At 44.9% G+C, this 26272-nt stretch overlaps 1 protein-coding gene across 1 annotated transcript in view; it reads right to left on the bottom strand.

Annotated features, from left to right (window-relative positions):
• LOC307073300 (partitioning defective 3 homolog B-like) overlaps positions 1-26272 on the bottom strand; it is a 188073-nt gene that overhangs the window by 107981 nt on the left and 53820 nt on the right. Inside the window, exons 6-12 of the mRNA XM_079733031.1 lie at positions 18606-18676; positions 13143-13226; positions 12215-12340; positions 8358-8610; positions 5346-5454; positions 3933-4072; positions 3290-3418 (exon numbers count right to left, since the gene is read on the bottom strand). Coding sequence (XP_079589157.1) covers positions 3290-3418; positions 3933-4072; positions 5346-5454; positions 8358-8610; positions 12215-12340; positions 13143-13226; positions 18606-18676 — 912 coding nt within the window. The remainder of the gene's footprint in view (positions 1-3289; positions 3419-3932; positions 4073-5345; positions 5455-8357; positions 8611-12214; positions 12341-13142; positions 13227-18605; positions 18677-26272) is intronic.

Below are 26272 nucleotides of genomic sequence, written 5' to 3'. Positions count from 1 at the left end.
CCAGCAATGACAAGACTTTTTCCACTCTGCGTATTGCCACTGTCTTAAAGTGGACTTTAAACAGTGATAAAACGACCCACACAACAAAAAGGACGGCTGTTGTGTAGGAAAACAGCAGAACAAAACGATGACGCTACAGCCGGGATTGTGGGGAAACTTCACATCACTGTCTGTGAGACAGTCCTGATCTCCCAAGCGGGGTTCCACCGGGAACGTCAGCCTTTGAAGTCGACTTAAAGCTTGGAGAATACTGAGGATGGGAAACACAATGCGTTCCCTTAATGATACACACACACACACACACACACACACACACCACTGTTGACACACACATGCCCCTACAGACACAAACACAAATACCCACAGAATAAGTTTACAGACCTCAACACACTGTAAGGCTGGCAGGAAAACATACACAGACGTGTACCCGCACGCACGCACGCACGCACACACGCACGCACGCACACACACACTTAACTAGCCCTAGTAAAATGTATCTTAATAAAGAGAATGCCCGGTTTATATCCTGGGAAATCTTCCACTGTACATATTACCACAATACTTAATACATTACTACAATACTGGACTATATGGATCTGCTGTTTCCAGTATAGTGACAACTTTAGAGAAATATACGAATAGGAACTCTTTGAACCAAAAACTCTGGGTCTAAACTTTAACAAAGTTACAAGTAATGTATTCCATTATTGAGCGTGTGAAGTTGCGCCATGACATTGATGGAAACGTGCTGATGTCATCAGCGTTTCGAGGTCAGATTACATTAATGCAGTATATCACACAAATTTACATCTCCTTCAAGAGGCTTTGATTAGCGGAGTATATCTGCATAAAACAGTGTGGAGAACCAGAAGTAGTCAGGGGGTGGAATATAAGTATAATAAAAGTTGAACAAATGGTATATTCTCGGCTTCCTGTGTTCTACTTTCTGGGAGGGATATGCTAATTTCAGATTCGGAACAGTATTGACCAAAGTGCAGATGGCCAAACTATTTATCTTGGGCCAGGTGTAAATATGCGTTCAGGGATAACGTATTTATGTTATTTGACCTTTTCATCAGTGATTTTGCAATCTTAAATCGTTAAGAAAAAATAAAGTAGGACGGTATGCCATGATGGATAATCAACAATCACTTTAGTGTTTAATACATTTCCAACTGTTTATTTAACAGTTAGAAATATAGTTAAGACTGTGTACATCATTGTCATCAATGTTTAGTGAGTTGAAAACCAGTTTGGGTACATATAGTATAGCGGTTAAGGTTTTCAAAATGTTCAGGGTTTGATTCTCAATGTATGTGGTCTAACCTGTAGGCGTCCTAGAGCGAGAGGCCCTGACCCCTCCTACCTGCTCCCTGAAGACATGTCCCTGTATTCACCGTCAGCTGCTCTGGATAAAAACATCTGCCAAATGACTCAGTCGTCATAAGTCATATTGATATGCTTGCACTTCAGCTACTAGTACAAATGAGAAGAACCAGACTAGATAACGCCTCAGGGCTGGTTGGAGCCGCCGGGGCCCGGAGGAAGAACAGACAGAAAACAGGAAGTAAGACAGGAAATGGAGGACACATGCCGAGGCAGTGGCCTTGGAATTCACTCAAATAAAATTCTTCAAGCGACCTTGGACACGGGGTCCAAAAAGGCTGTCAGACACAACACACACGCAGGTATAAAAAAAACTTGAGATCCTGTCCAGGGAAACACAGTTTCCTGTGGGGATGACGGCTGTGTGTGTGTTCGTGTGTGTGGGTGTGTTTGTACGCCATGTGCGGCTGTGTGTGTGTGTGCATGAGCATGTGTGTATGTAAGAGTCTTTTTGGTGGCATTGAGCACAAATGGTTGGTTAAGAGCAGAAAGAGAGCAGAGAGAGAGCAGGGAGAGCAAGCTGATGACGGTTGCTGACAGACAGGAAGACAGACAGGGTCGTTCGTGGTAGAGACAGGCAGACAGACAGGGTCATTGAGGATAAAGACAGAGAGAAAGATAAGTATCCTGCAGGGTAAAGGACACGCAGACAGGGTCACTCAGGGGAAACCATTGAGAAAACAGAAGGCGAACATGGAAAGGAGTAGGTAGTGAGTGATGAGGGAGGAAATGACAAGAGGAGGTTCAGCAGGGAGAAATGACCAACGGGTTGTCCTGCAGTGCATTGCCTGTATTGACAATGCTGTCAATGCTACAGGAAGTGCAGAAATGTGCAAAAGTCACCCAAATGTCAAGGGCATGAAAGTAAAAGCTTGTCCTCTGAATACCTTAGCACACTGACAACGGCATGCTTAAACAGAGACCACTGCTGGCCAAATGCTGACTCAGACACAAACTGCAGGGGGCAGATCGAACGGCCCAGCAGGAGTCTGGTCAATAAGGCCAACTCTTTTAAAGAGGGACAATCCATGAATGAGGATGGGGTGATAGAGAAAGTTTAATCCTGAAATGGGGTGAGTTAGATAGTTTAATATTGTAATGGGGTGAGAGAGACAGTTTATTGGTGCAATGGGGTGAGGGAAACTGTTTATTAGTCAAACGGGGTGAGTAATATCAGTTGAGAAGTTGGGTGATAGTTGAATAGTGAAATTGGGCGAGAGAGAGTTTAATAATGGAATGGGGATTGTTTTAAAGCGATCATTTTACAGAGAAATTGTGAGGAAGTATATGGCTATGTATACTAGAGAGACAGCCGTGGTTAAGATCTGTGTGTGCGTTCAAGTGGGGCTTTACATGCATTAAGAGCTTATTAAAGAGAAGAAACAAAGACAGGAGAGCAGAAGAGCAGGTTAAAAAGAGTTTATTGATCCAAATATAGATAATCAGTTAGGAGAAAGGCAATGGGGATAGGAAAGCTTTTATAAGATACTGTCAAGTTCAGCACTCTGATTAATGGTCAGCAGTCCTTGGGATCAAAATGTCTTAAAAACAAGATAAATAGGTAAGAGAATGGCTAATCGTATTTTGGTTGCCATGACAAAGCTCTGAGTTGTATCTGCGCTCCAATTGGCAGCCAGGCCGTGCATCGCCAAGGCAAGACAGTCATATTTTCATAATTTTGCTCTTTTTGTTGTAGTTTTGTTATACATGGTTTAGTATTGTTGTGTGTATGTGTCTGTGCGCTTGCGTTGCTGTGTGTGTGCGTTGCTGTGCGGATGTGTGCATGTGTTGTGGACACATTAATCTGTTTGTTCATGACCAGATCAAGTCAATTAAATAAACCCATTCAATTGGCTACAGGCCTGTCAGGTGTGGCAGATGGAGGGCAGCTGTTGGGCCTCACCAGCTCCCGGGGGAGAAACATCTCGTCCTGTCGCAGGACCCCCAGACACACACATTCTCCCTGCCGTGTGCTGCGCAGCATGCACACCAACTCCTCCTGGCCCACCCCCGCGATGTCCACACCGTTCACCTGCACACACAGAGACAAGCAGAGGCACGCACACAGAAGCACACACATACAGACACACAACACACAATGACGGTAGAAAAGAAAGATGAGATCAGTGTCACTGTCACTTAAGCACCGTTGGTTATTGCGAATCAAACCAAGTCTCTTTCGGCTGGGAAGAGCTAAACACCATCCTATACACAGACACACAGTTACACACATCTCTAGTCAACATTAGTTACCTCTAGTATGTGTTTAAGAAGCATTAGTTAACGTTAGTTACCTCTAGTTTGTGTTTAAGAAGCATGTTGGTTAAGGTTGGTTACCTCTAGTATGGGTTTCAGAAGCATGTTGGTTAACTAGTTACCTCTAGTATGCGTTTTAGAAGCATGTGGGTTAACTAGTCACCTCTAGTATGTGTTTAAGAAACATTGGTTAACGTTAGTTACCTCTAGTATGTGTTTAAGAAGCATGTTGGTTAAGGTTGGTTACCTCTAGTAAGTGTTTAGGAAGCATATTGGTTAAGGTTTGTTACCTCTAGTATGCGGTCGCCAGACTGCAGGCGGCCATCTTTAACAGCGGCCCCCCGGGGTAGGATGTTCTTGACGAGGATAGGGCCAGGGCCATGCACCGAGGAGTCCCTGGTTACCACGGTGAAGCCCAGGCCCTCCACACCTGGACACACACAAATGTATACACTCGTCACACACAGGCACAAACAGAGTTTTAGTTATAGAATTCTGAGGAAGGTATTTTTTCTAATGACATAAATGTATGCGTGTGTGCATATATATATGTGTGTGTGTGTGTGTGTGTGTGTGTGTGTGTGTGTGTGTGTGTGTGTGTGTGTGTGTGTGTGTGTGTGTGTGTGTGTGTGTGTGTGTGTTAGTATGCATGCGTCTGTTTGTTTGAGCGTATGCATGTGCGTACGTGTAGTAATTCACGAATGAACATTAGTCAACACAAATTCATGAACCATAGATAGCCTGAACTGATTAAATTCAAGTGCCTGTGTAATATGGCTGTGTGTTAATGTGGATGCGTGCGTGTGTCATATTTTTTAACACATTTGTGACATTTTGTCCTCTCCCCAGGTGTAGGATGGAAATGGGTTCAGGGGAGGGACAGAGCGAGAGGAAGTGAGAAATAGAGGAAAATTAACACGTTTAACCGAGAGGAAAGGAGAGGGGGGACACACACACACACACACTGGGCAGTGTTTTATGATTCTCATTTAGCTGTGTCTCTCTAACAGCCGTGTCAGCACTATGAATTCATATCAGCAGAAACCAAGCGATCGATGAAGACTTAATAGAGCCTGAAGAGGAGAAAGAGGGAAATATGGAGGGAGAGGAGAAATCAGAGAGATGAGGTGAGAGAGATGAGAGGCAGGGGGAGAACGAGTAAAGTGATGGAAAGAGGGAGGGGGAGAAAATGTTGGAGAGAAAGGGGAAGAGAGTGAGGGAGGGAGGGAGGGAGGGAGGGGGGAGAGAGAGGGGAAGAGAGTGAGGGAGGGAGGGAGGGAGGGAGAGAGGGGGGAGAGGGAGGGGAAGAGAGAGGGGAAGAGAGTGAGGGAGGGAGGGAGGGAGGGAGGGAGGGAGAGGGGGGGAGAGGGAGAGAAAAGGTGGAAGGAAGGGAGGGAGGTGAAAGGAGATAGAGGGGGGAGAGAGAGAGAGGGGGGAAGGAAAGGAGAGGGAGGTAATAGCAGAGAGAGAGGGAGAGAGGTTGATGGATGGAGTGAGAAAGGAGGGCGGAAAAATGAGAGTGAAAATGTGAATGAGGGAGAGAAAATTGGGGACAGGGACACACCGTTTAAAACGCACAGCACACACACATTAAGTTTATAGTCATATATATAGTCATACATTATTATATATTTATAAAAGTGACTTTTGAACGACAATGAATCAAACGCAAGACAAGAGTATATAGACATATCCTGTTGCACCTTTCTTTAAATCAATCCTCAGTCGTTTCCCTCCTTTCTTATTGGTCACCAGGTTGCCTAGGGCGGGGCTTTTCCTCAATAACGGGCTTTCGCACCGCCCCTTGGAAGCCTGCAAAGGGGAGAGAGAAGGGCATTGAGACACCAGTCAAGGTGGGAGTTGGCCCCGTGGTTTGTTGTCGGTGGATTGGCATTCTGGGAGGCTTAGCCCATTTCCCTGAGGCTTTCGCCCAATAGAGAGATTGCTATGAATGGTTTGTCAGCAAATCAGTGCAGAACAGGAGACATGGAAGCGACAAATGCAAAAATATTACTTCTTACATGTATGTAAGAAGTATCTAGTATGTATCTTTCCCGATGTTCCGAATAAATTATATTAAAAACCTCTTTGGCTGTGATTTTTCACATTTACTCATGAGCATATTATCATTTTCCCTTTACATTATGGGCATTTAGTAGACACTTCTATCCAACAACTTACATCAGTACATTTGTCAGAAGAAAGAGAAACAACAATATATCGTTGACGCTACAGTAAGGATGTTCGCAGTGCCAAGCACTGACAATTGCTAGGGTAACCCATTTCCTGCATACAACAAAGATAGCTCTGATAAGATGCTACACTAACAGGTACTATTTTTAAGTGCCAGGGCGTGCAACAAACAATAAGTTCACACTTCAAGTGCCACCACAGAAAGACCCATGGTTACCAGTGACAGTGTTGATTCCAACGTTGTATCAGCCTGTACATTAATGTTGCCAATCAGTTAGCGAATTGCCAGTAGTCTCTGTAGTGTGTTGAAGTTCAAGTTCTATTTATTTATTTCCATTTCATTATTTATATATCCTCACCTATTTAAAGATCCCATGCCATTAAAAACACATTTTTCCTATTGTTTGTTAAATAACATAGGTCAGAATAAGTTTGTGACCTGTGGTAAGTTTGAAATCTATGCAGTTTGTCTGCTGTATGCAGTAGTCAATGAGAGGAAAAAGGCCTGCCCACCTGGTTGGTTCATAACCACCCACAGAAATTCTGAAGGAGTCGAGATTGAGCTAGTGCTAATACGTGTACGTAGTTGTTGCTTATTAATAACAGGCTAGTTACAGAATTTTGAATGCAATGGCAGAACGACATCGAACCTATGCCAAAGTAAAACGTCCACATTGCATCTCCTGCCAAAGACAGAGGAATTGAGGGAGAAATGGTTGCAATTTGTTTTTGGAGAAATACCAAAAAACTATGGAACCAGATTAGTGCTGTGTTCGGCGCATTTCAGAGACGTTGACTTTGTCTCGTCTCTGGTATTTCCACAACGAGACTCTTAGTGGGGGTTATCTCAGCCATGATCGAGAAGGAATTGGGGGAAAGGAACTTTGGCTTTGACTCCCTGAAGTACATGAACCACGACATGGAGGAGAAAGGGATTGTTGCCCGCGAATGTCATCCGCTTGAGCCCCGGTTCCCGCTGCCCGCTGCCGAGGGACCACCGTCTCGACGCCGCCTGCTGCAGGAGGCGGTGGTGCCTAAGCGCTGACCACTGCCGAGGGACCACCGCTTTGGTGGTCCCTCGGCAGCAAGGCTCCGGCGGGAGACAACAGCGGTCAACAATCGCAGGCAACAATCCCTTTCTCCTCCATGTCGTGGTTCAGTCTACTTCAGATTGATGTGGACGTGGAAGAACCAGAGACATTGAAGAACCCGATGCAGTCGTTTGAGATTCATAATATCGTCTAGGGCTCACACAGCTTTTGGCCGTGATAATATATATTATATGATATATATCTATGTATAATATGATATTATTTAGATATAGAGCTCCAGGACTCCCGCCGGAGCACCTGGAGTGTTCTAGAATATTTACAGAACACAGCCTAAGGCTGTGTGCGATTCGCCATTGCGATACATCCACTGTAAACTGAGCGGATGGTACCGTGGCCGCAAGCTGCTCAGGGCCACACCACCACCCTCCTCCTTGACCCGCCTCCCTCCTCCTCATTTGCATGAAAGCTACAGACACCGAAACGGCGCATTTGGGGAAAGGTCAATGTGCGACTGGCTTGTGGTGGCTGTAATTCTGCACCACGGCTGAATTTCGGGAACGTCTTCAAATAATGTGTTTGGGGCCCACTAATATCTATATTAAAGCATCCATAAAGTAGCATGCCATGGGACCTTTAAATGAAAACATAATTTAAGTAAAAAAAAAATTTTTATTAAAGTCCTATACTTTTCTGACAGCTTGATTTAACATCTGGCCCTGGTATATTAATAAAGCAGTTAGGAACAATTCCTCAGATCATTTTACAACCAACCTAAAGTTATTTGTTTCCCAGCTAATGTATTCTGTCATTGGAGCTCCATCAAGTTGTTCCACAGCAGTTGCTAAGAAACTGTCCATGCTATTATTATCAGTTGCTAAAGTAGTGAGGTTGCCTGGGCTTGTGCCCTCCGGCACATTTAGCCTGATACATTTAAAGGCGGACTTAAAGAAGGGGCCGACATGAGGAAATGTTACGAACAAGATTCCATAACTAAGGACTTAACATGAGCCTCCGTACAAATGAGTGACTGGCAAAGTAAACGAATATCACTCTTCCTAGATGCAACAGCAACAAAGTTGTTCCCAGATGTATTATAAGAAAGAGACAGCCTGTTCTTTACTGTGATAGAAAAGTACACGTTCAACTAGCAATCACGAGCGAGTGACAAATTGTTGAACACACTCACACTCAGGGTCTGATGAAAGGCAATCCAAGTGAAGAAGCTGTTAGTTGTTATCTACCACCATATTACTGGTAGAAACATCCATAAAATGCAAGGTCTGCTTTTACATTATATTTAATTGAGTCAGAGCTCAAAACGTTTTCTATAAATAATGTCGGCACTTGCATATCTATCCTCTATCCTAAATGATTGTCGTCTTTTTTCTTTAAAAGATTTTATTTTAAATGATGTGAAGGTGTTTGACGGGTGCTTTCTCTCCCTGCCATAAGTGGTGAGCGGTAACTCACAGCGGGTTCAGGAGTGACAGCCTCCTCGGCCAATCGGTTGGCTGGAAGGTCGGTGGGTTTAAAGGCGGGCTTGGTTTTGACGGGCGGCAGGGGCTCCTTGCTCCTGGCGGTGAAGGGGCTGCCCTCCGTGGCAGGCGGGACCCCGAACAGCTGACCAATCAGGTGCTTCTCGTAGCGCTCCCTATTGGAGGAGGGAACCACCTCCAGACGCACCAGCGGGGAGCGCATGGCCTTGCGGAACACCTCCTGGGCCCTGGGGAGAAGGAAGAGGAGCGGGAGGAGGAGGCGGAGGAGGAAGGGGAGAAGATGGAGGGAAGAACAGAGAAGGCGATGGAGGATTTATAGATAAGGAGGAAAAGGAGGAGGAGGATGGAGCGCATGAGGTGGAGGAGGAGATGGAGTGAAGAGGAGATACGACGAAGTTAGAGGAAGAGAGAAGGAGGGGTAGGAGAAGGAGAAGGAAGGATGGACGGGGAGGCCAGAAGGGAGAGGGGGGGCACAGAAGGAGAACATGAGGTGGGAAGTTGAGGACAACAGAGGAAGAAGGAGGAGAAAAAGAGAAGAAAGTACAAAGGGAGGAAGAATGGGAGGAGGAGGTAGAGGGAGGAAGAAGATGACAAGGAGATACAATACGTATTACAGTACAGAACAGAGTAGGCACTTCTTCCAGGTACTGGGGTCAAGTATCAAACACGACTGTCGTAGTATGTGCTCAAAGGCACAGCGAACGGCCAGGCCGGGGTACAGCCTATCACAAGCGACACCTGTGAGAGTTCACAGACAGAAGGGAGGAGAGAGGGAGCAGATGATTGTGCAGATAATGTGGTTTTAATCAGGTTAGCCTAGCCCGATGCTAAGCCAGTTAGAGAGACACAGGTGTCAGGAGCCATCGGAACCCACCATCACTCACCCCAGACGACCAACAGAGAAAATCTGCTTTCTGCAAATTGGATTGGATTATGCCGTTATTGTTTCCCCCCTACAGTATTATTAGAGGCATTATGATTGCAATATTCCCGTAACCCGAGCCCCGCATTTGGAAGGCGGGGGGATATAAAAGGTCAATAAGCATTCATTGCCCTTCAAAGAGAGTTTAACTTATGCAGCTTCGCAGAGCGCTGTGTGGAAGCCAGAGCTCCTGTCTCTACCTGGGTGAGGTAGGAAGTCTGCTACCCTGAAGGTAAAATCCATCACAAGTACATTTCTTTATTAATGTCACTAAAAAACTCTGAATGCTGTATTGAGAAGAAGTACCTGACATTAGAGTCCAAATGTGTTGAAAATGAAAATGTTCTGCAAACATACTACTATTGCTGTTACTATTTTAAAGAAGCTTTTACCCAAAGAGACTTTGATCGAATTCAGATAAAGTTGCGATGGTTATGCATGTGGCTGTACGATGCCTACAGGTGGAGAAGGAGACTGGGGGTCAAACCAAGATCCTTTCTTCCGGGATGGAACCACCTTAACCACGAGACTAGCATGGCCTGTATATTGTGTATTTGTCCATATGCTATGACCCCATAGGGGTCACAGCACTATTTGTTCAAATATTGATCACATGCTTCTTTGATTGTTCTCACCTGAAGGGGCCGATCACACAACACGCCCACTTTGCCATCGTCTTCCTATTGTTTTCAATACACATTAAAGTTTGAAAACGTTCAACTTTGAGCACTGGGCACACCAAGAGCTTCTCGTCAATATGATTTCGGCACTGTAGCGACAAGAGTTTAATCCCGAAATTCCAGCAACCATAAAAGCTTGGTTCTTTTGGAATATGTTTTTAATGTTAAAACAGCTCAGGTTACACACACAGCCTCGCTCCACAAACGTTCTGAAGGGTTCTCTAAAGCGTGTTCGTCACGGTCCACGTGTTCTGTTATCAGCCCCTAAGACGCTGCGTATAAGAGCCCCTGCTAGATGAATGAATGTAAAATGTACACGCGTCCATATTTCTATGGCAGAACAGGAGGAGTGACCGCAGGGTTTCTTATTAAGCCCTGATAAAGCCGCGAGTATCTGCGTGCGTGCCGTGTGTGAACATCCACAAACACCTGTGTTGTGTACGCTCAGCAGTGGGTCCGACCGATGCTAATCCATTTACCGCCACGCAGGAGCTTCAACACCAGCTCTGTTATAATTCTGTTAGCATGTTCACAGCTGGGCAGGGGCCCATTGTGGTGCTCTGCATTCAGGTCGTAACGTTGTGTAATCATTCCAACATCCTCTCGCATCCAGCTTGCCCAGCGTAATGCCGTGTCCATTCACCTCCTTTTGTCATTTTAATGCGGCAATTGCTCTCACAGTTGTGCCCGCTGTCATTGTAATGCTCACCAACTGTTGCACATCTGTGTTGTGCTTCCGCTAGCATTGCGTTGTACTGCCGCTAGCATTGTGTTAGCATTGTGTTGTACTGCCGCTAGCATTGTGTTCAGCATTGATTCTACTGCCATGTAAGAGTGTTGCGACGCTTTGATCTAAAGTGTAATGGTAAAAACTATCTGAAGTGGAAAGAGGTGACCCTAAACAAAGAAAGAGCAAACTGACACATGTGCCCCTACTCACGTGCAAAGGGACACACACACACACGTATACATAATAATCCCCCTTTCCAAACATCTGTTGGTAAGCCTCAGTAACAATGGACAGAGAATAACAGATACACAGACCAGACCAGAACAGAGCAGACAAATCCAGATCAGACCAGACCAAACCAGACTTAACAAGCCCAGACCAGACTAGAACAGACTAGACCAGAACAGCCTAAACCAGACCAGACCAGACCAGAACAGACTAGACCAGAACAGCCTAAACCAGACCAGACCAGAACAGACTAGACCAGAACAGCCTAAACCAGACCAGACCAGACCAGAACAAGAATCAGAACATATGAGACAAGACCACCAGGCCAGAACAAATCCAAACCATTTGGACCAGACATAAACAAAACAGGGACCGAAATAGAGACCTAACCAGACCCCTAGATCAAGACCGGAACAGCCGAGACCAGAGCAGACCCAAACAACAGAGTGGTCCAGACGTAAGGCCGACCGAGCTACTTCAAAGGCTCTGCTGATAATGGGCCTTCACAGCGCCACTTATAGTCTTCTGCTGTGAGGCTGAGCTGGTCAGAAGAAATAACGACTGATGTATGCCAGCATTATTTCCCCTGGAAAGACAAACTAAAAGTCCACATTGTGTCCCAGACACAACGTGGGGGGGAGAGAGGTGGGCTCTGGAGGAGGTTATCAGACCAACATGTCGGAAACGGATAGCACATAAGGGATAACAAGTTCAATGGTTTTCGTTTTTTCCGACAGGGATATTTTTGGCACCCTGAACAACTTGAAACTGATAATGGACATCCGGACGCTCTGGCTCTGCCAAGAACACTTCAGTCACTTTTACTTTGGACACTTATTAAAGAATTCATGTTTAGTAGAGTAGTTGTTCTCAATCTATTTTTACTAATGTACCCCCTCTACCTATTTTATGTGCATGTGACTTGATGAAAACATAAATAATAAGATTAAACTTATGTTATTACGGAAATACTTTACAATTGCTCCTAACCAATATTTAAAAAACAAAAAATCCAGTTGTTGTTTTTTCTGAAATCCTTCAAAGTACCGTTAGGGTACGTACACCCCATTTCAGTTCCTCTAGATTAGCATAATGTAGCATAAACTATAACACAACCCTCTTCTGTTGATATTCTTTACACTTAGTTCAGTTGATATTTACATTTCTACTCATATTGTGGATATAGATATCATTTCTGTAGGTTTTTTTGTAGTTTTATCACTATCTCGCACAAACTCAACAAACACACAGAAACACAGAGAAAGACTCACTGGCTGAAGGTTTTGTCCATGAGGTGGGTGTGGTTGATCTTCACAATACACTCCTCCTCATGGAACAGCCCCTCTCTCCTGGAGCGACTCTCCTCCTCCACCCCACGGATGTACAGGCCCAGAGACCTAGAAGGAGAGGGTGAGGGTGGGGGGGAGAGAGAGGGGGGCGGGGAGAGACAGAGATGGAGAGGGGGGGGGAGCGCGAGAGAGAGAGAGGGTAAAAGAGTGAGAGAGAGATAGTAAGAGAGTGAGAAGGATGGTTTTACATTCATTATGTAAGGCATAATAATATAATATGGTCTAAATGTTTATGTAAAATATTAAGAAATTCGATACAACATTTTCAGTTGTGCTTTCGATGTGAAATATCTGGTTGCGCTGTTATTATACCTTCCAGAATATTTAATTCAATATATTAATTTCTCCTCCAAAAGGTACAAACTACAGATGGTACAGATGGAGTGTGTGCCTAAGTGTGTGTTTATGTATGCCTTGTGTTTCCTTTGTCTGACTGTCATTAAAGCAGCAGTCACGTCTTGACAGTTAGACACAGGACAGGCATTTATAAATGTCTATATGTATTAATAATTAACTGACAAACACACACACACAGACACAAACACACACTCTGCATTGTGTGTGGTGTACGTGTTGCCCAGAGAGTGTGTCTCTGAGGAGGGATGGGTCTTCAATAGACAGGCCTACTGGGACTGTCCATATGGTCTCGCTACACATGCTGTCACACAAACCCTCTCTAAACCTCTGCCTGTTTCTCTCCTTTTGTCTTCAAGTCTGTCCTTCTCCGTCACGCTTTCACTTCCTCTTCCTCCCTCTGTCTGATGACCTAGGCACCTCACTACCACACCTCGCAACACGCCGTACAACAGGTTGAAGCAGTGTGTGTGTGTGTGTGTGTGGGCGTGCTTACCTTCCACTGAGCGAGGAAAGATAGGGGACCACATGGATTCCCAGGGGGCCGTGCTCTCCGGATATTTCCACTGTTCTAGTCAAACTACACACACACACACACACACGCACACACACATACACACACACACACACACACACACACACACACACACACACACACACACACACATTATAAATGGGAGCAGAGGCAAAGTTTCCAAAAATCTGAATGTTCTTGGGAGCAAAAACTGTTAGAAAAACAAATAGCACACCTACACCCACAAAGAAAAAAACACATGCACACACACACACACACAAAAAGTACATACACAGACTTATCAGAAATTATGAATAACATGATTTTGCTTTTTGCATTAATCCATGTTGTGTGTCAATGTTGCTCTATTCTCATCCCTTTCTCCTTCTCACCCCCTCCTCCCTCCATATCCTCCCATCATCACCCAGCAGCTTGGACACAACCCAGACATGCCAAGTGTGTGTGTGTGTGTGTGTGTGTGTGTGTGTGTGTGTGTGTGTGTGTGTGTGTGTGTGTGTGTGCGTGCGTGCGTGCGTGCGTGTAGGGGGGTAAATGGAGGCTAGATTTGATGGAAGAGGAGGGGCTGAATTAATAAGACAAGGCTAATGAATAGACATACAATAAGCCACACCCCCTCCACCCACCATCACCCCCCTCCCCAGACATCCTCTCTGCCTCGCCTCATGATCTCTGTCATCTTCATCTGCCACTCACACAAACACACAAACACACACAAAACCCTAACCACATACACACATTGAAACATGCACGTGCGCACACGCACACACACACTTGAGATTGAGGTCTGAGGGTGTCATCTCTGCAATTGATACAGATTTGGGTGTGAGAGACAAAGAGAGAGCGAGAGCGAGATAGAAATGTAGCCGATATGGAAGGTGGAATGGAGACAAAGAGGGCGTTTGTGATTAACAAATTGGACATGAGAGGAGAAAGACTGGGGTATTAAAAAGGGGACGTTTGAAAAGAGGAGGAAGAGAAAGAGAGAGAGAGAGAGAGAGAGAGAGAGAGAGAGCAGGTGTTCTTTTTATCTACCTGCTACTTCACTATGAAACACAAGAGGTGGGAGAGAATATAAAAGGTATATATTACGAGAAGCACTCTCCTCTTCCAACTCCACATCAACCTCTCACCCCCTCCCTCTATTTATTTCTCTCAACCCCCAACTCCCCCTCGCCATCAGTCCATCCATCTTCCATCAAGCCATCCATCTGTTCATCTATCTATCCCTCCATCATCCGTTCCTCCATCCACCCATCCATCCCTCCATCCCTGAGCTCCACCCTCACTCCCTGCCTCCCTCCCTCCCTTAATCCATCCACCCATCACCTCCTCTCTCCCTCCCTCCCTCCACCTCTCTATCCATTCATCCACCCTTCCATCCCTCACCTCCTCCCTCCCTCCCTCCATCCATCCATCCATCCGAGTCCTGCAGGTGCCACAGACTATAAACCACAGAACCATTAACCGGCACTATGCTGACTGGGCTGCTGGTTACATGCTTAAAACAAGGTGTTCCTTAGAGGGCAACGAGGATCTCAGACAGCAGCCGGGGTCTGATGCTCACATTACTTCATGGTCCATTTGACCCTAATTCTCTAAGGGTGCTTCAGACTCAGACTGAATGTTAATTAAAGTCGCTAGGCTAGCACTTGGCGCCGTAGCACTGGGGGGTTCACACAGTGATATACCAACCAGCTCTTTTGATTGTTGGTTGGTTAAATGGATAGTCAGAAATCAAACAAGAGAGAAAGAGAGGGAAGGAGAAAGAGAAAGGGAAGGAGGGAAAGTAAAAAAGATGAAAGAGAAAGGCAAAAGAGGGAAAGACAGAAAGAGAAATAAAGAAAGACAAAGTGAAGTGACGAGAGCGAGGGCTGAGTTGACTAAAATAGATGAAGAGCCATCACTGAGCTGTGTTTTGAGGAATGAATTGAGAAGGAAGTCAACAGTATATTTTTAGTAGCAGCACACCAGCAGCAGCAGCAGCAGATCACCTGGGGTGTGTTTGATGGTGTCATTCACCCCAAACCATTTACCTTTTAACCTGTATGCTTCTGAAGGGGCCCAGTGTGATATGATGGACCCCATTCCTCCCACACACACAAAATGCTGGCAAGGCAATTTCAATAATGCAATTATTATACAGCCAATGTGTTTCCTCAATGGAAAAAAAAGGCCTTTTTGATTCAAAGGTAACGAGCGTAATGTGGTTAAATTATGATCAGCTATTACTGGATTTATAGGTGAGGTTTGGCTTTCACTCACTCTGAATAGCTAAAAGTCTCTGCCAGTCACACAACACACACACACACACACACACACACACACACACACACACACACACACACACACACACACACACCGTAATACATGCACAAAAAAAGATAGTGGCAATAAAAGGTGTACCTTATATATGAACACACACACAAATACACACAGACACTTTGACAAATGCACACACATGTGCCAACAGAAATACACAAAAACATACACACATACCCTAACACATGCACACAAAAAAAGATGAAGGCAATAAAAAACATTCAGAAAATATTATCACACACACAAACGCCCCACCACACACACATGCTAATTTAACTTATGACTTAGTGGTCCACTATGTATGGTGTATGGCTGTGCTAACATACTCATTTTGGACTTTCTGCAATTTCAAGGATCGTTTACCCACAGAAAGCTATTACATCACCCTAACATTACTCACCACTCTGTGTGTGTGTGTGTGTGTGTGTGTGTGTGTGTGTGTGTGTGTGTATATTCCATGCAGGATAGGTGGAATAGAATAATGAAAATGTTTTTTTCCCTCCTATATATTTCCTTTAGGACATAGAGATCAAATTGAATAGTAAAGTGTGTTAATGTATGTGAGAGAGAGGATGTGAGACTGTGTGTATGCGTGCAGAAAAGTGCATTTGTGTGTACAAATGCGTACTTGCTTGTATGTTATTGCTTGTGTAAGTATACGTGTATCTATGGCTGTTTCCCAATGTGAAGGAAGCACGCTCAACGGCCGCCTTTTTAAGGATGCTACGTCATAGAAAGCAGACAAGCACTGTTCCAATGTTGAGAACACTAAGAAATCCACGCCCTTTACGCCTCCTTTGTTTTTGAGAATTCCGAGATTTTTCAAGGATGCATCGCTGGATCCTTGACGAGCACAAAATACCCAGAATCCTCTGCGTTCACACGCTGTGCAGGATATTAAAAATGGCAGAGGGAAAGCAGTACATGTTCAAATGTAAGTGGTTATATTAAAGTTTTCAGAAATATTTTGTACCATATTGCTTTTTATAGATTCATTATGTTAATGCAAATAATCAAGCTTAAAGACTTGTGCCACTTTTCCAACGTTTTTGCAACTTAATGATACGTTGCAATATTTTGCATGGACGTAGCTGGTGTTAAACACCACTGTCACCAATAACAATTTCAATTTACTCGCTCACAAGATTACATTATTTATGTATATCTATTTATGTTTGTGTTTAATCTTTCTTTTAGGGTCAGCCAAGCAAACTGAGACTTTTGTGCGCCTGAGGGTGGCGCACAAACATTTGTTTACCGGTGGAATGGATACTGCCATTAATGGCAATCGGTGAGAAGCTCTTGCGGGATCCAATGTTGTTAAATAAATGCACCACCGATCATTTGCAATATTTGTAAATTGTAATGAACGTATATAATTGTAATTTATATAATTTACTTATGTGTTCATAGCACTGGTAGATGGTATGTATGTATGAATGAATGAATGAATCAGATCAGTTAAATAATATATCCAAATAAATACATGTTTATCAACAAAAAATTCTTTGTCTCTTTTCCCCTGCATAATAGAAATCAACCATACTGTAATTGTGATGCATAAATTTAGTTCTCAGACAATTTCACTTAGTTTTAAAAAAATGAATGGATTTTTTTTTAATAAAGACGATTCGATCAACCGCAAGAAAGCTTTTGTGACTTCCTCAAAGAGGCTCCATGCGAAGGAGACCGCATTTTATTCATAATCGCACATGTGTTTACAAGCGGAAACACAGTATTAAAAAGCGAAGGCGGAAGCGCTTCCACACTAGCAAGTCGTTCCAAAGTCCGAACATTACAAACACTAGGCAGCACTCGAGCCAGAACTCTAGTCTCTCATCTCCATAGGACGTGACTAGCAAGGAAGTGTCCTAGCAAGGCTGCAGCCTTCACTTTGGGAAACAGCCTAAGTGTATATATGTAAATTTATGTGTATTTATGTATAACCACAGGAGGCATTTGTCCATGTTTTGGCCGCACATCAATGCCGAAAATCACGAGCAAAAATGATTTGGTGTGTGCACACAACTTACATATCCATGCACAAAAGTTATTATTGTGAGCACTTTTACGACACTCACGTGCAAAAGAGACATAATATTGACTGTGAGGGGGAAATTACTCATGGTAGCGCACACGTAACGTGAAGGAGCACGAAACTGACGCGCCGGTCCGCGCAAATTATGCCAAAGCTCCCCACATGAGGAGTTTCCACGGCTATTTCAGGTGACTCAATGTTAAATGGGAAAGGTTACATTAGCCAATCAAGTTTAGGGACACAATGGCCCCAATCACATTCAGGGATGCGATGGCCATGGCTGACTCAAGCCACTTAATCCCAAAAAGATAACTACCTCACTGGAAGGAAAAATATCTGAGCAAGATGCACAAAACACATAATTTGTGTGCACGGGACATCAATTGCTGCTTAATTTTATGTGCGCGCTCAATGAATCTTGTTTTTCTCACAGGCTATATTATTGCTCTCGCGATCAGAGAAATACTGCGCATGACTGCAGAAAAAGTGCTCCCAATAATCATGTGTGTGAACGGATGTGTTAGTTAGTGTACGTGCCCACAAAGTCATTTTCACTCCTGATTTTTGGCAGTGATATGCTGCCTTAGTATGTTAATGTGAGCGTGTGTGTATGAGTGTGTGTTTGTATGTAAGTGCATGTATCGGTGTGTGCAAGGGAATTTGTGTGTGTGTGTGTGTAAGTGGATGTGGCCGTGTCATTAAGTGCATGTGTGCCAGTGTCTGTATGTTATTGCATATGTGTGCATGGTAATAGTGTGCATGAGTGACCTGGCTCAGTTACTGCTGGTTGCTAGGGAGACAGGTCACAGTGTGTTGAACAGAGGTGGGGCTTCATGTGCTTGACATCTATCTGTCCTTAATAGTTTCACACCTCCTTCTCTCTCTCTCTCTCTTGCACTCCATATCTCCATCCATCTCAACCATCCATCAACCATATTCCTCTACCACAATCAATCTTCCTATAGTCCTATATCCATCATGACCTGCACTCCTAGTGAAGTTCTCCAAAACACACACACACACACGTCCCAACCACAGACACACACACACAGACATGAAGATGCTACCTGCTGTTGAAGGAGAGTTTGCTGGCTGATCGCTCCAACGCTCCACTGCCCTCTACAACCAAGCTGGAGCCCTGCAGGACACACATGTAACATACACGTAGCATTAAGAACAAGTCATTAAATACATGAAATATTACAAAACATTAACAAGGACATATCATCTGATTTTACACCACTGATGGCAACACACGGATAACATGACGAAGATGTTATATCAAACACTGGTACCATTAACCAAGGGAAACACAACATAAACATCTAAGAATATGGAATGAAACATCCTCAGTGTTCGGTACTCACGATGCAGAGAGAGAAGATATATTTGAAGTATTTTTAACCTTCCGGGACCAAAATGGTTATTAAAACAAATGCAATGAATGTGCTTAGAGAGAAAGAGAGAGAGAGAGAGAGGGAGAGAGAGAGAGAGAGAGAGAGAGAGAGAACGAGAGAGAAAAAGAGCGAGAGAGAGAGAGAGCGCGAGAGAGAGAAAGAGAGAGAGAGCCTTGTATGTCTTAATGTGTGTGTGATTAAAAAAGGGAGAGAAAAAGTAATTAAGTTCCTGATCGAGTCCTCCCACTGATGAAGTTATGGATGGATGGATGGATGGATGAAGGAGTGAATATGGAAGGACAGATTCATTGGTTGATGAATGGATTGAAACAACTTGAGCGTTAACAAGTGCAATATGATAAAGACAGAGGGACAGAGAGATTGAGAGAGAAAGAGAGAGATGGATGTCTGTCTGTTTATTTTTAGAGAGTGTGTGTGTGTGTGTGTGTGTGTGTGTGTGTGTGTGTGTGTGTGTGTGTGTGTGTGTGTGTGTGTGTGTGTGTGTGTGTGTGTGTGTGTGTGTGTGAGCGTGTGTCCGTTCGATGTGGTTGCTTGTCGGACTCAGAGAGGTCAGCTCCCCACAACACTTCCTGCCCACCTATAACCTGGTGACACATCATCCAATCATCACCAAGAAACAGTGTCTAACATACATGACATCATCATTGTGTGTGTGTGTGTGTGTGTGTGTGTGTGTGTGTGTGTGTGTGTGTGTGTGTGTGTGTGTGTGTGTGTGTGTGTGTGAGAAATAGGCGAGTTTGAATAAACAAAAGATCACGGGGATGAAGGATCCCAGCAGTCTGTAATGGACTCTTACACCTCACAAACACACATGCACACAGACACACGCACACACACACACAGGTCACACAGAGGGTCAAGGCTAGCAGTGGGCACTAATGGACTTCTAGCATAACCTTTGACCTCCCACCCTACTGACACATGACCCACACCACCTGTCAGTTCTAGGGACCCAGAAATAACAACAAGACAATGATAGAGAGGAGAGGGGGAGCGCAGTGAAGGGGAGAGAAGGGGAGAGGAGAGTGACGAGAAGAGGAGGGGAGAAGGTTAGAGAGGAGCAGAACTGGTTACTAAATGCATTGTTTCTGGTCACTGTTGGTTTGGTCCAGCAACAAAAAAGCATAACCTATGCATAACAAAATAAAACTATATCATCCACTACTAGGACTTGTAGCATCCTCATTGCCTAGCATAAATTAAGCCGAGCATCCCTGCAGTCTAGCATCAACCCTAGCATGCCAAGCATCCTCCTAGCCTAGCAATCCTCAAGCCACACCCCTAGCCTAGCATACGCCTAGAAACTTCTTAGCCTATCATGTCTCTAGGCTAGCATTCCTATAGCCTAGCATACCTATAGCCTAACATCCCTCAAGCCACACCCCTAGCCTAGCATAAGCCTAGAAACTTCTTAGCCTATCATGTCTCTAGGCTAGCATTCCTATAGCCTAGCATACCTATAGCCTAGCATGCCTCTAGTCTAGCATCCCCCTAGGCTAGCACAGCTGAATCGATTGCCTCAGCACCGCAAAGGACTCGACACCAAAAGCGGGAGAAATGTCTAAGTGGTGTTTTCCATCATTGATAAATGGCCTTACCTTTGAATAACGATGCTTGTAATAAATGGGTAGCAAGCCTCTATTCATTTCAGGCCAATTTAATTATTGCACATTGCGGATCAAAAGAGAACTATTAGTGATATTACTAATTAGTGAGTAACCAATCACACTAAGTGTGCCCAGAAAACGCTGCTATAGAAGGCATGATTAAGTGGGCTGTGTGTATTTAGGAATATTTGCCAGTGTGTGTGAATGTGCATGATTATCAAATTGAATGTTTGTGTGTGAGAGATGCAGGAGCAGGGACCCCGATTAATGGCGTGTCATTAGGGATGAGGGACAAAGCTCTTTGTTGTACATTTACTGCACACTTGTTACATACTGTTCCTTGGTTTGTGTGTGTGTGTGTGTATGTTTGGGTGTGTGTGTGTGTGTGTGTGTGTGTGTGTGTGTGTTTGTGTGCGCGTGGTTGTGTGTGCGCGAGCGTGTATTTGTATGGATGTGTGTGTGCATGTGTGCGTTTGTGTGTGTGTGTGTGCGTGCCTTTGTGTGTTCAACTCAACTCTTTCAAATCCAAGTTGAAATATCAGACATAAAGGTAACATCATTAAGAAATATAATACAGAACTTTATCAATCCTGCATGCAAAATTTGGGTGTCAAAGTAGAAGTACAGGACGGTAATACCATATAAAAGGAGTTTAAAAACATTTTAAATAAGAATAAGCCAAGATATGTGTGTAATATGTATAAAAGAGACATAAAAAAATAAGCACAGACATACACACACACCTCCCCAGGTGTAAGCCGATCAATAAATCCTGTGGTTCCAGATTAGTCCCAGTACAACCACAACAGTACAGTTAACTCTGAGAAGAATACCTTATAACTGCTACTACTTATGAAAGAGGAGGGATGGAGAGGAGAGGACAGAATGGGGGAGGAGAGGAAAGACGATATGGCAACAAAACAGAACTTGGACAAAGGAAATAAAAAGAAAGGCCTGAAAAGAAACGGAAGATCAGCATTCACCAGTCAATCTTTTTCTTTTTCAAATTCAAATTACAGAGAGGGAGAGGAAGAGGGAGAGAGGGCTGAGAGACAGTTTAGGAGAAAAGTGTTAAAATAGAGATAGGAGAAAGACAAGGGCTGAGTACTTGAACAGTACTTTCTCCTGGCGCCATCACTCTCCCCAAAAGGCCAAGTGACAATTTCAACAATTACCAGAGCCATTACCTCCATCTGAACCTTGGGCCCCTGCCCCCTGTGTGTGTGTGTGTGTGTGTGTGTGTGTGTGTGTGTGTGTGTGTGTGTGTGTGTGTGTGTGTGTGTGTGTGTGTAATTGTGGTCTTTTTGTGAGGAATAACTGTGTCTTTGAGTGAGTGGAGCAGAGCACTCGATGGACCAAGATTTCCTAAAGAGAGAAAAATGGACCGAGGGAGACGGCAGGAAGACTGATGGATTCAAACACTGTTTATATATGGAGAGTCACAAGTAGTGAAGCACTGTTGCAGTCCTCAGGTAGAGAGAGTACACCTGGTTAGAGAGAGAGAGAGAGAGAGAGCGAGAGAGAGAGAGCGAGAAGGCGAGAGCGAGAGAGCGAGAAAGCAAGGAAAAGCGAGAGAGAGCGGGAGAGAGAGACAGAGAGAGCAAGAGAGAGAGACAGAGACAGAGGGAGCAAGGGACAGAGACAGAGAGAGCGAGAGACAGAGAAAGAGAGCGAGAGAGAGCTTTCTGACCAAGACGTCTCATCTCTGGATTTCTTCCCCTTTTTCAGAATATTGTTTGCATGAAATTACCTCTCCTTTCCCCTCCTCCTTTCATCCCTATTTGGCCCACTTTTCCTTCCACCTCTTTATTAATCAAATGATGATGTCAGCACAAAAAAGAAGAATGAAAACCTTGTAGATGTGCGAACCCACTCAAATGAAGGATGCTGAATAACTATATAAAAAAACTTGTAAACCTGACGTTCTCTCTATGAACTGGACGGACAACTTTTAGACATCACCACGGGAATGAGGATGAAAGATTAAACACAGCCTAGAGATCCCAAACAAAACATAATCAGGTAGCAAGGAGACATTCCCAATAATGAGTCAACCAGTTTTCATAAAGTCTAGGGGAGGGTTTTAGCGACAGGAAATGATGTCAGGCTCCATCGCTGATCTATTGGTCAGCCGTGTGTAAGACAAACCAGAGGAATGTGGTGCATGTGTTTCAACATCTCAGCTCCGTTTTCACTACATCACCATCAGTCCTCTGGCTGTCAATATGAAATATCACTGGCCATCAGTCACACATCTGGGCCGCACGTGTGTCCCTGTGTGTCCTTTTGTGACACACCTAAACCTCGCTGTGAGTCTCCTTCAGTCAGCGAGCTTGTGTGAGCATGCATGAACGTCAGCTAGCTGGATTAGCTTCAGCAGATTGGATTTCTCTTTAATGTCTCTTAGCTTAGCGTTGGTTGTCGGGTTTCTCTGCTCTCTCCCTTTTAAAAAAATGTATAAAACATTGCAGCTTTCCCCCTGCGCCCACAGTGTTCACATGATCCTCCTCGTATTAAACCAGCGCTCCACCTGCTCTGCAACGGGCAGTGGGGTGCCTGTTCCTCTGCTCCGGTCAGAGAACGCCCAGTCTACAGCTTATATGGTTCATGTTTTGTAGCAGTCGGGCATTGGCCAAAGGATCAGGTTTAGATGACGTTACGGCGTGTTCTAGGTGTGGACCGCTGCATGTCACAGATATCGCCCTGATGAGACACAGGGTTTAACAGAGGAGCGGGAAAGCACCTGCGTGACATAATGCGCCTGTGACAAGATGAACAGGGGACTCCGCCAACACCTGCTGGAATACAGATCAGTTGGCTGGACATCATTTCCTGCTGCTAAGCTCCTCCCCAGAACTGCAGACATAGTTCATAGATAGGCCAACTTCTATGCCCTTAGAATGATGAAAAATCTGGATGGATCTCGTAATAGCTGCCTTGATAAATACATTATTAAAGGGGCTGTAGGTAAGATTTAATATTTGGGTGCAATTTGTGGGGATTTTTACATGGTTGTTTGCTTCTAAAATTCTTCTCTCTTTACCTACAGCACATTTTATGTGGTTGTTAAACAAGGGGATTTTGGGAAGGAAAGTGGACAATTTTTGACTCCCAGCCCAAAGGTTCTGGTTTCGATCCCCAATGTCTTGAGCGTAACCTTCAGGCATCTTTGTGTAAGAGGTCGATAGAATATATCACATGCAAGTCACTTTGTATAAAAGCGTGCTACATTACAATATCAGAAATAGTTCTCGATAGAAAATGACAAATTATTTGCATGCGTTATCGTACCAGGCAAACCGATGGTACCATTCCATGGAACCAACTGTCTCTAACAGAAATATGTGTTGTTCTAGTAAAACAAAGCAGCTCTCCAACTCCCTTTCTCCCTTTGCAAAACACTGTTCCGTGAGGTCACTATCTGGTAACCACCCCCCAGGGAGCCACCGTCTCTATCTCCCCCATGCCCGGCTCGTCCAGAAAGACCTCTCCCACGTCCCTAACCTGTTGTTTGTCCAATACACAGATTACCCAAGGGGGACTTGGTTTTAACGGATCGGGACCCCGTGGGATTTAAACCAACCAATCAGACGAAGGCTGGCTCAAGCGGTGACTGAGGGATTTGTGTAGTCCTCCTATAGGGATGTCTTTAGAAACCAACCGCAACAAGTTCCCAAAATAAATGACAATTAACATCAACAACACTGACTACAGCGTAGCGGGGGAATGGTTCCGTGTCCGTGTGTGAGTGCCTGCCTGGGCAAGTAAACAGGATTAAAAGGTTGAACGCAACAAGATCACAAATTGAATAGAAAGAGTGAAGAAAGGAAGATAGGACGAGGACGTGGAGGGAAAAGGGGTGATGTCCGAAAGGAGCGACATAGACACTGAAAAGAGGCCGAAAGAAAACAGTACTTTGTGTCTTTCCAGGGAGATTTGTAAAGGACAAGTGAAAGGAACGTCTGGTTGAGATGGTGAATAAGGAACAGCAGCGTGCCTCGCATCAGATCCGGAGGCAGGAGAGCGGGGAACCGGCTGGGAACGCACCACCACCAGACAGACTGGGTCGTCTGCAGTTCAGCGTTCAGATCGGGCTCCACCGCGTTCTCCCCTGCAGACGCCTTCACTGAAGCCTAGTTAAGACCACATAAGTCCAGGTAAGACCAGGTGAGATCAGGTGAGCACAGGCGAGAAGGAGCGCCAGACAAATATTGACCATCTCCAAAAAGAGCAAAAGAGTGTATAACTAGTCTGTCTGTCTGAAGGGAACGGCGGACTCAGAGAATCCAGAGAAAAGGGATAGAGAGACACATAGACAGACAGACATAAGCGCCTTCTACACTTCCCGTCAGAGGCGGGACTGTTGTGCCTTTATTCCGCCCTGCTTTCTAAGTAAACCGCACAGAGGCGAAATGGGGGGGTAATTTACGATCCACTGTTAAGCCGGCAGCAGAGGCAGCCACAGAGCTGAATCGACATCTGTGTAAAGGAGGTGAAGCGGCCGGACAGTACAGGGCTGTGACGTCAAGAAGCTAACCTCTCCTTCTACGGTGAATAAGGTCCGGGCGCCTTTCTGCCGTAAACTGCTTCCCTATAATTATTTTCCACTACCCACTATAATTTATCCTCCTTGCACGAATCCCACATTCTTTGCATCTCGAAAGACGGCGACTTTGCTTGCTTTCGCAGGATGTGCAAGGCTAGGAAGAGCACAGCACTCAGTTCATCATTCATTGTTGTTGTTTAGCGAGCGTGTCGCAGCCCCACGCGTAAGTTATAGGTAACACTAGACGTCGCCGTGGTTGTGTTTCCCGTCACGCCTGTCAAAGCTCTTCTGCTTCCAGAAAGCCAGCATGCTGTGTGTAACAACACGCCTGGGCCGGAAACAATACACCGCTGTTTGGTTCACTGTGAATACACAAAGGCCTTCGCTGCGGCCCTCTTGCGGAATCCCTGCGTGAAAGGGGCTATAGAGACAGACAGACATAACAGACGGACGGACAGGCGGTACAGACCCATAAGGAAGGAATAAGGCAGATGAGAGTTAAACGGCGACTGAGAAACTGGTTTGGTTTCATAAGGAAGCGGTTTGATGTTATAAGAACACAGGGCTGGCAACGCTGGGGGTAAACACGGAGTGAGGAAGAGTGATGAGCATGAGATGTTTGACCTCTGACCCCGCGGGGAAAGGGAGAGGCAGAGGAAGAGGGCCAGAGAGGTGAGGGGAGTAATCCGTCTTGGTGAGGTCACTGTGATGTGACAGGGCGTATCGCCGTAACAGAGGACAGATCCAGCTGCTGCGACGTGCACCCATGGAAGCCGATTGGTCGACAGATCAAAGCAGTGTTTATCAGATGCCTGCGGAATGTTCCCGCCCACTTCACTCATTCACCCCCATGTCAGCAGGGATGCATCTGGTCCATGTTGGGTGTGATAACATGAGTCATAATTGCGCATAGGTCTTCAAACAACTGTGCTGCAACACAGACAGTAAACCAGAACATGGACAACTACAGAGGTTCATGTTCTGCCAAACGTTTACTAAAGGAAAATATGTTTGCAGCAAGTCTTAAAAGTGCAGCGTCAGGGTTTCCTCTCAATGGGAATTACCTCAACTTCATCAATAAAGTCATGAATGTGTCTCTTTTTTGCGAACGTGCAAGTGTGTGGATATGTGTTTGTCTGCGTGTATGTGTCTATATGAGTGCG

The sequence above is a fragment of the Pollachius pollachius genome, assembly GCF_949987615.1.
Source record: "Pollachius pollachius genome assembly, chromosome: 3".
NCBI classification, from domain to species: Eukaryota; Metazoa; Chordata; class Actinopteri; order Gadiformes; family Gadidae; genus Pollachius; species Pollachius pollachius.
The sequence above is the reverse complement of the archived record's forward strand: the minus strand, read 5'-3'. Positions and strand labels throughout refer to the sequence as shown.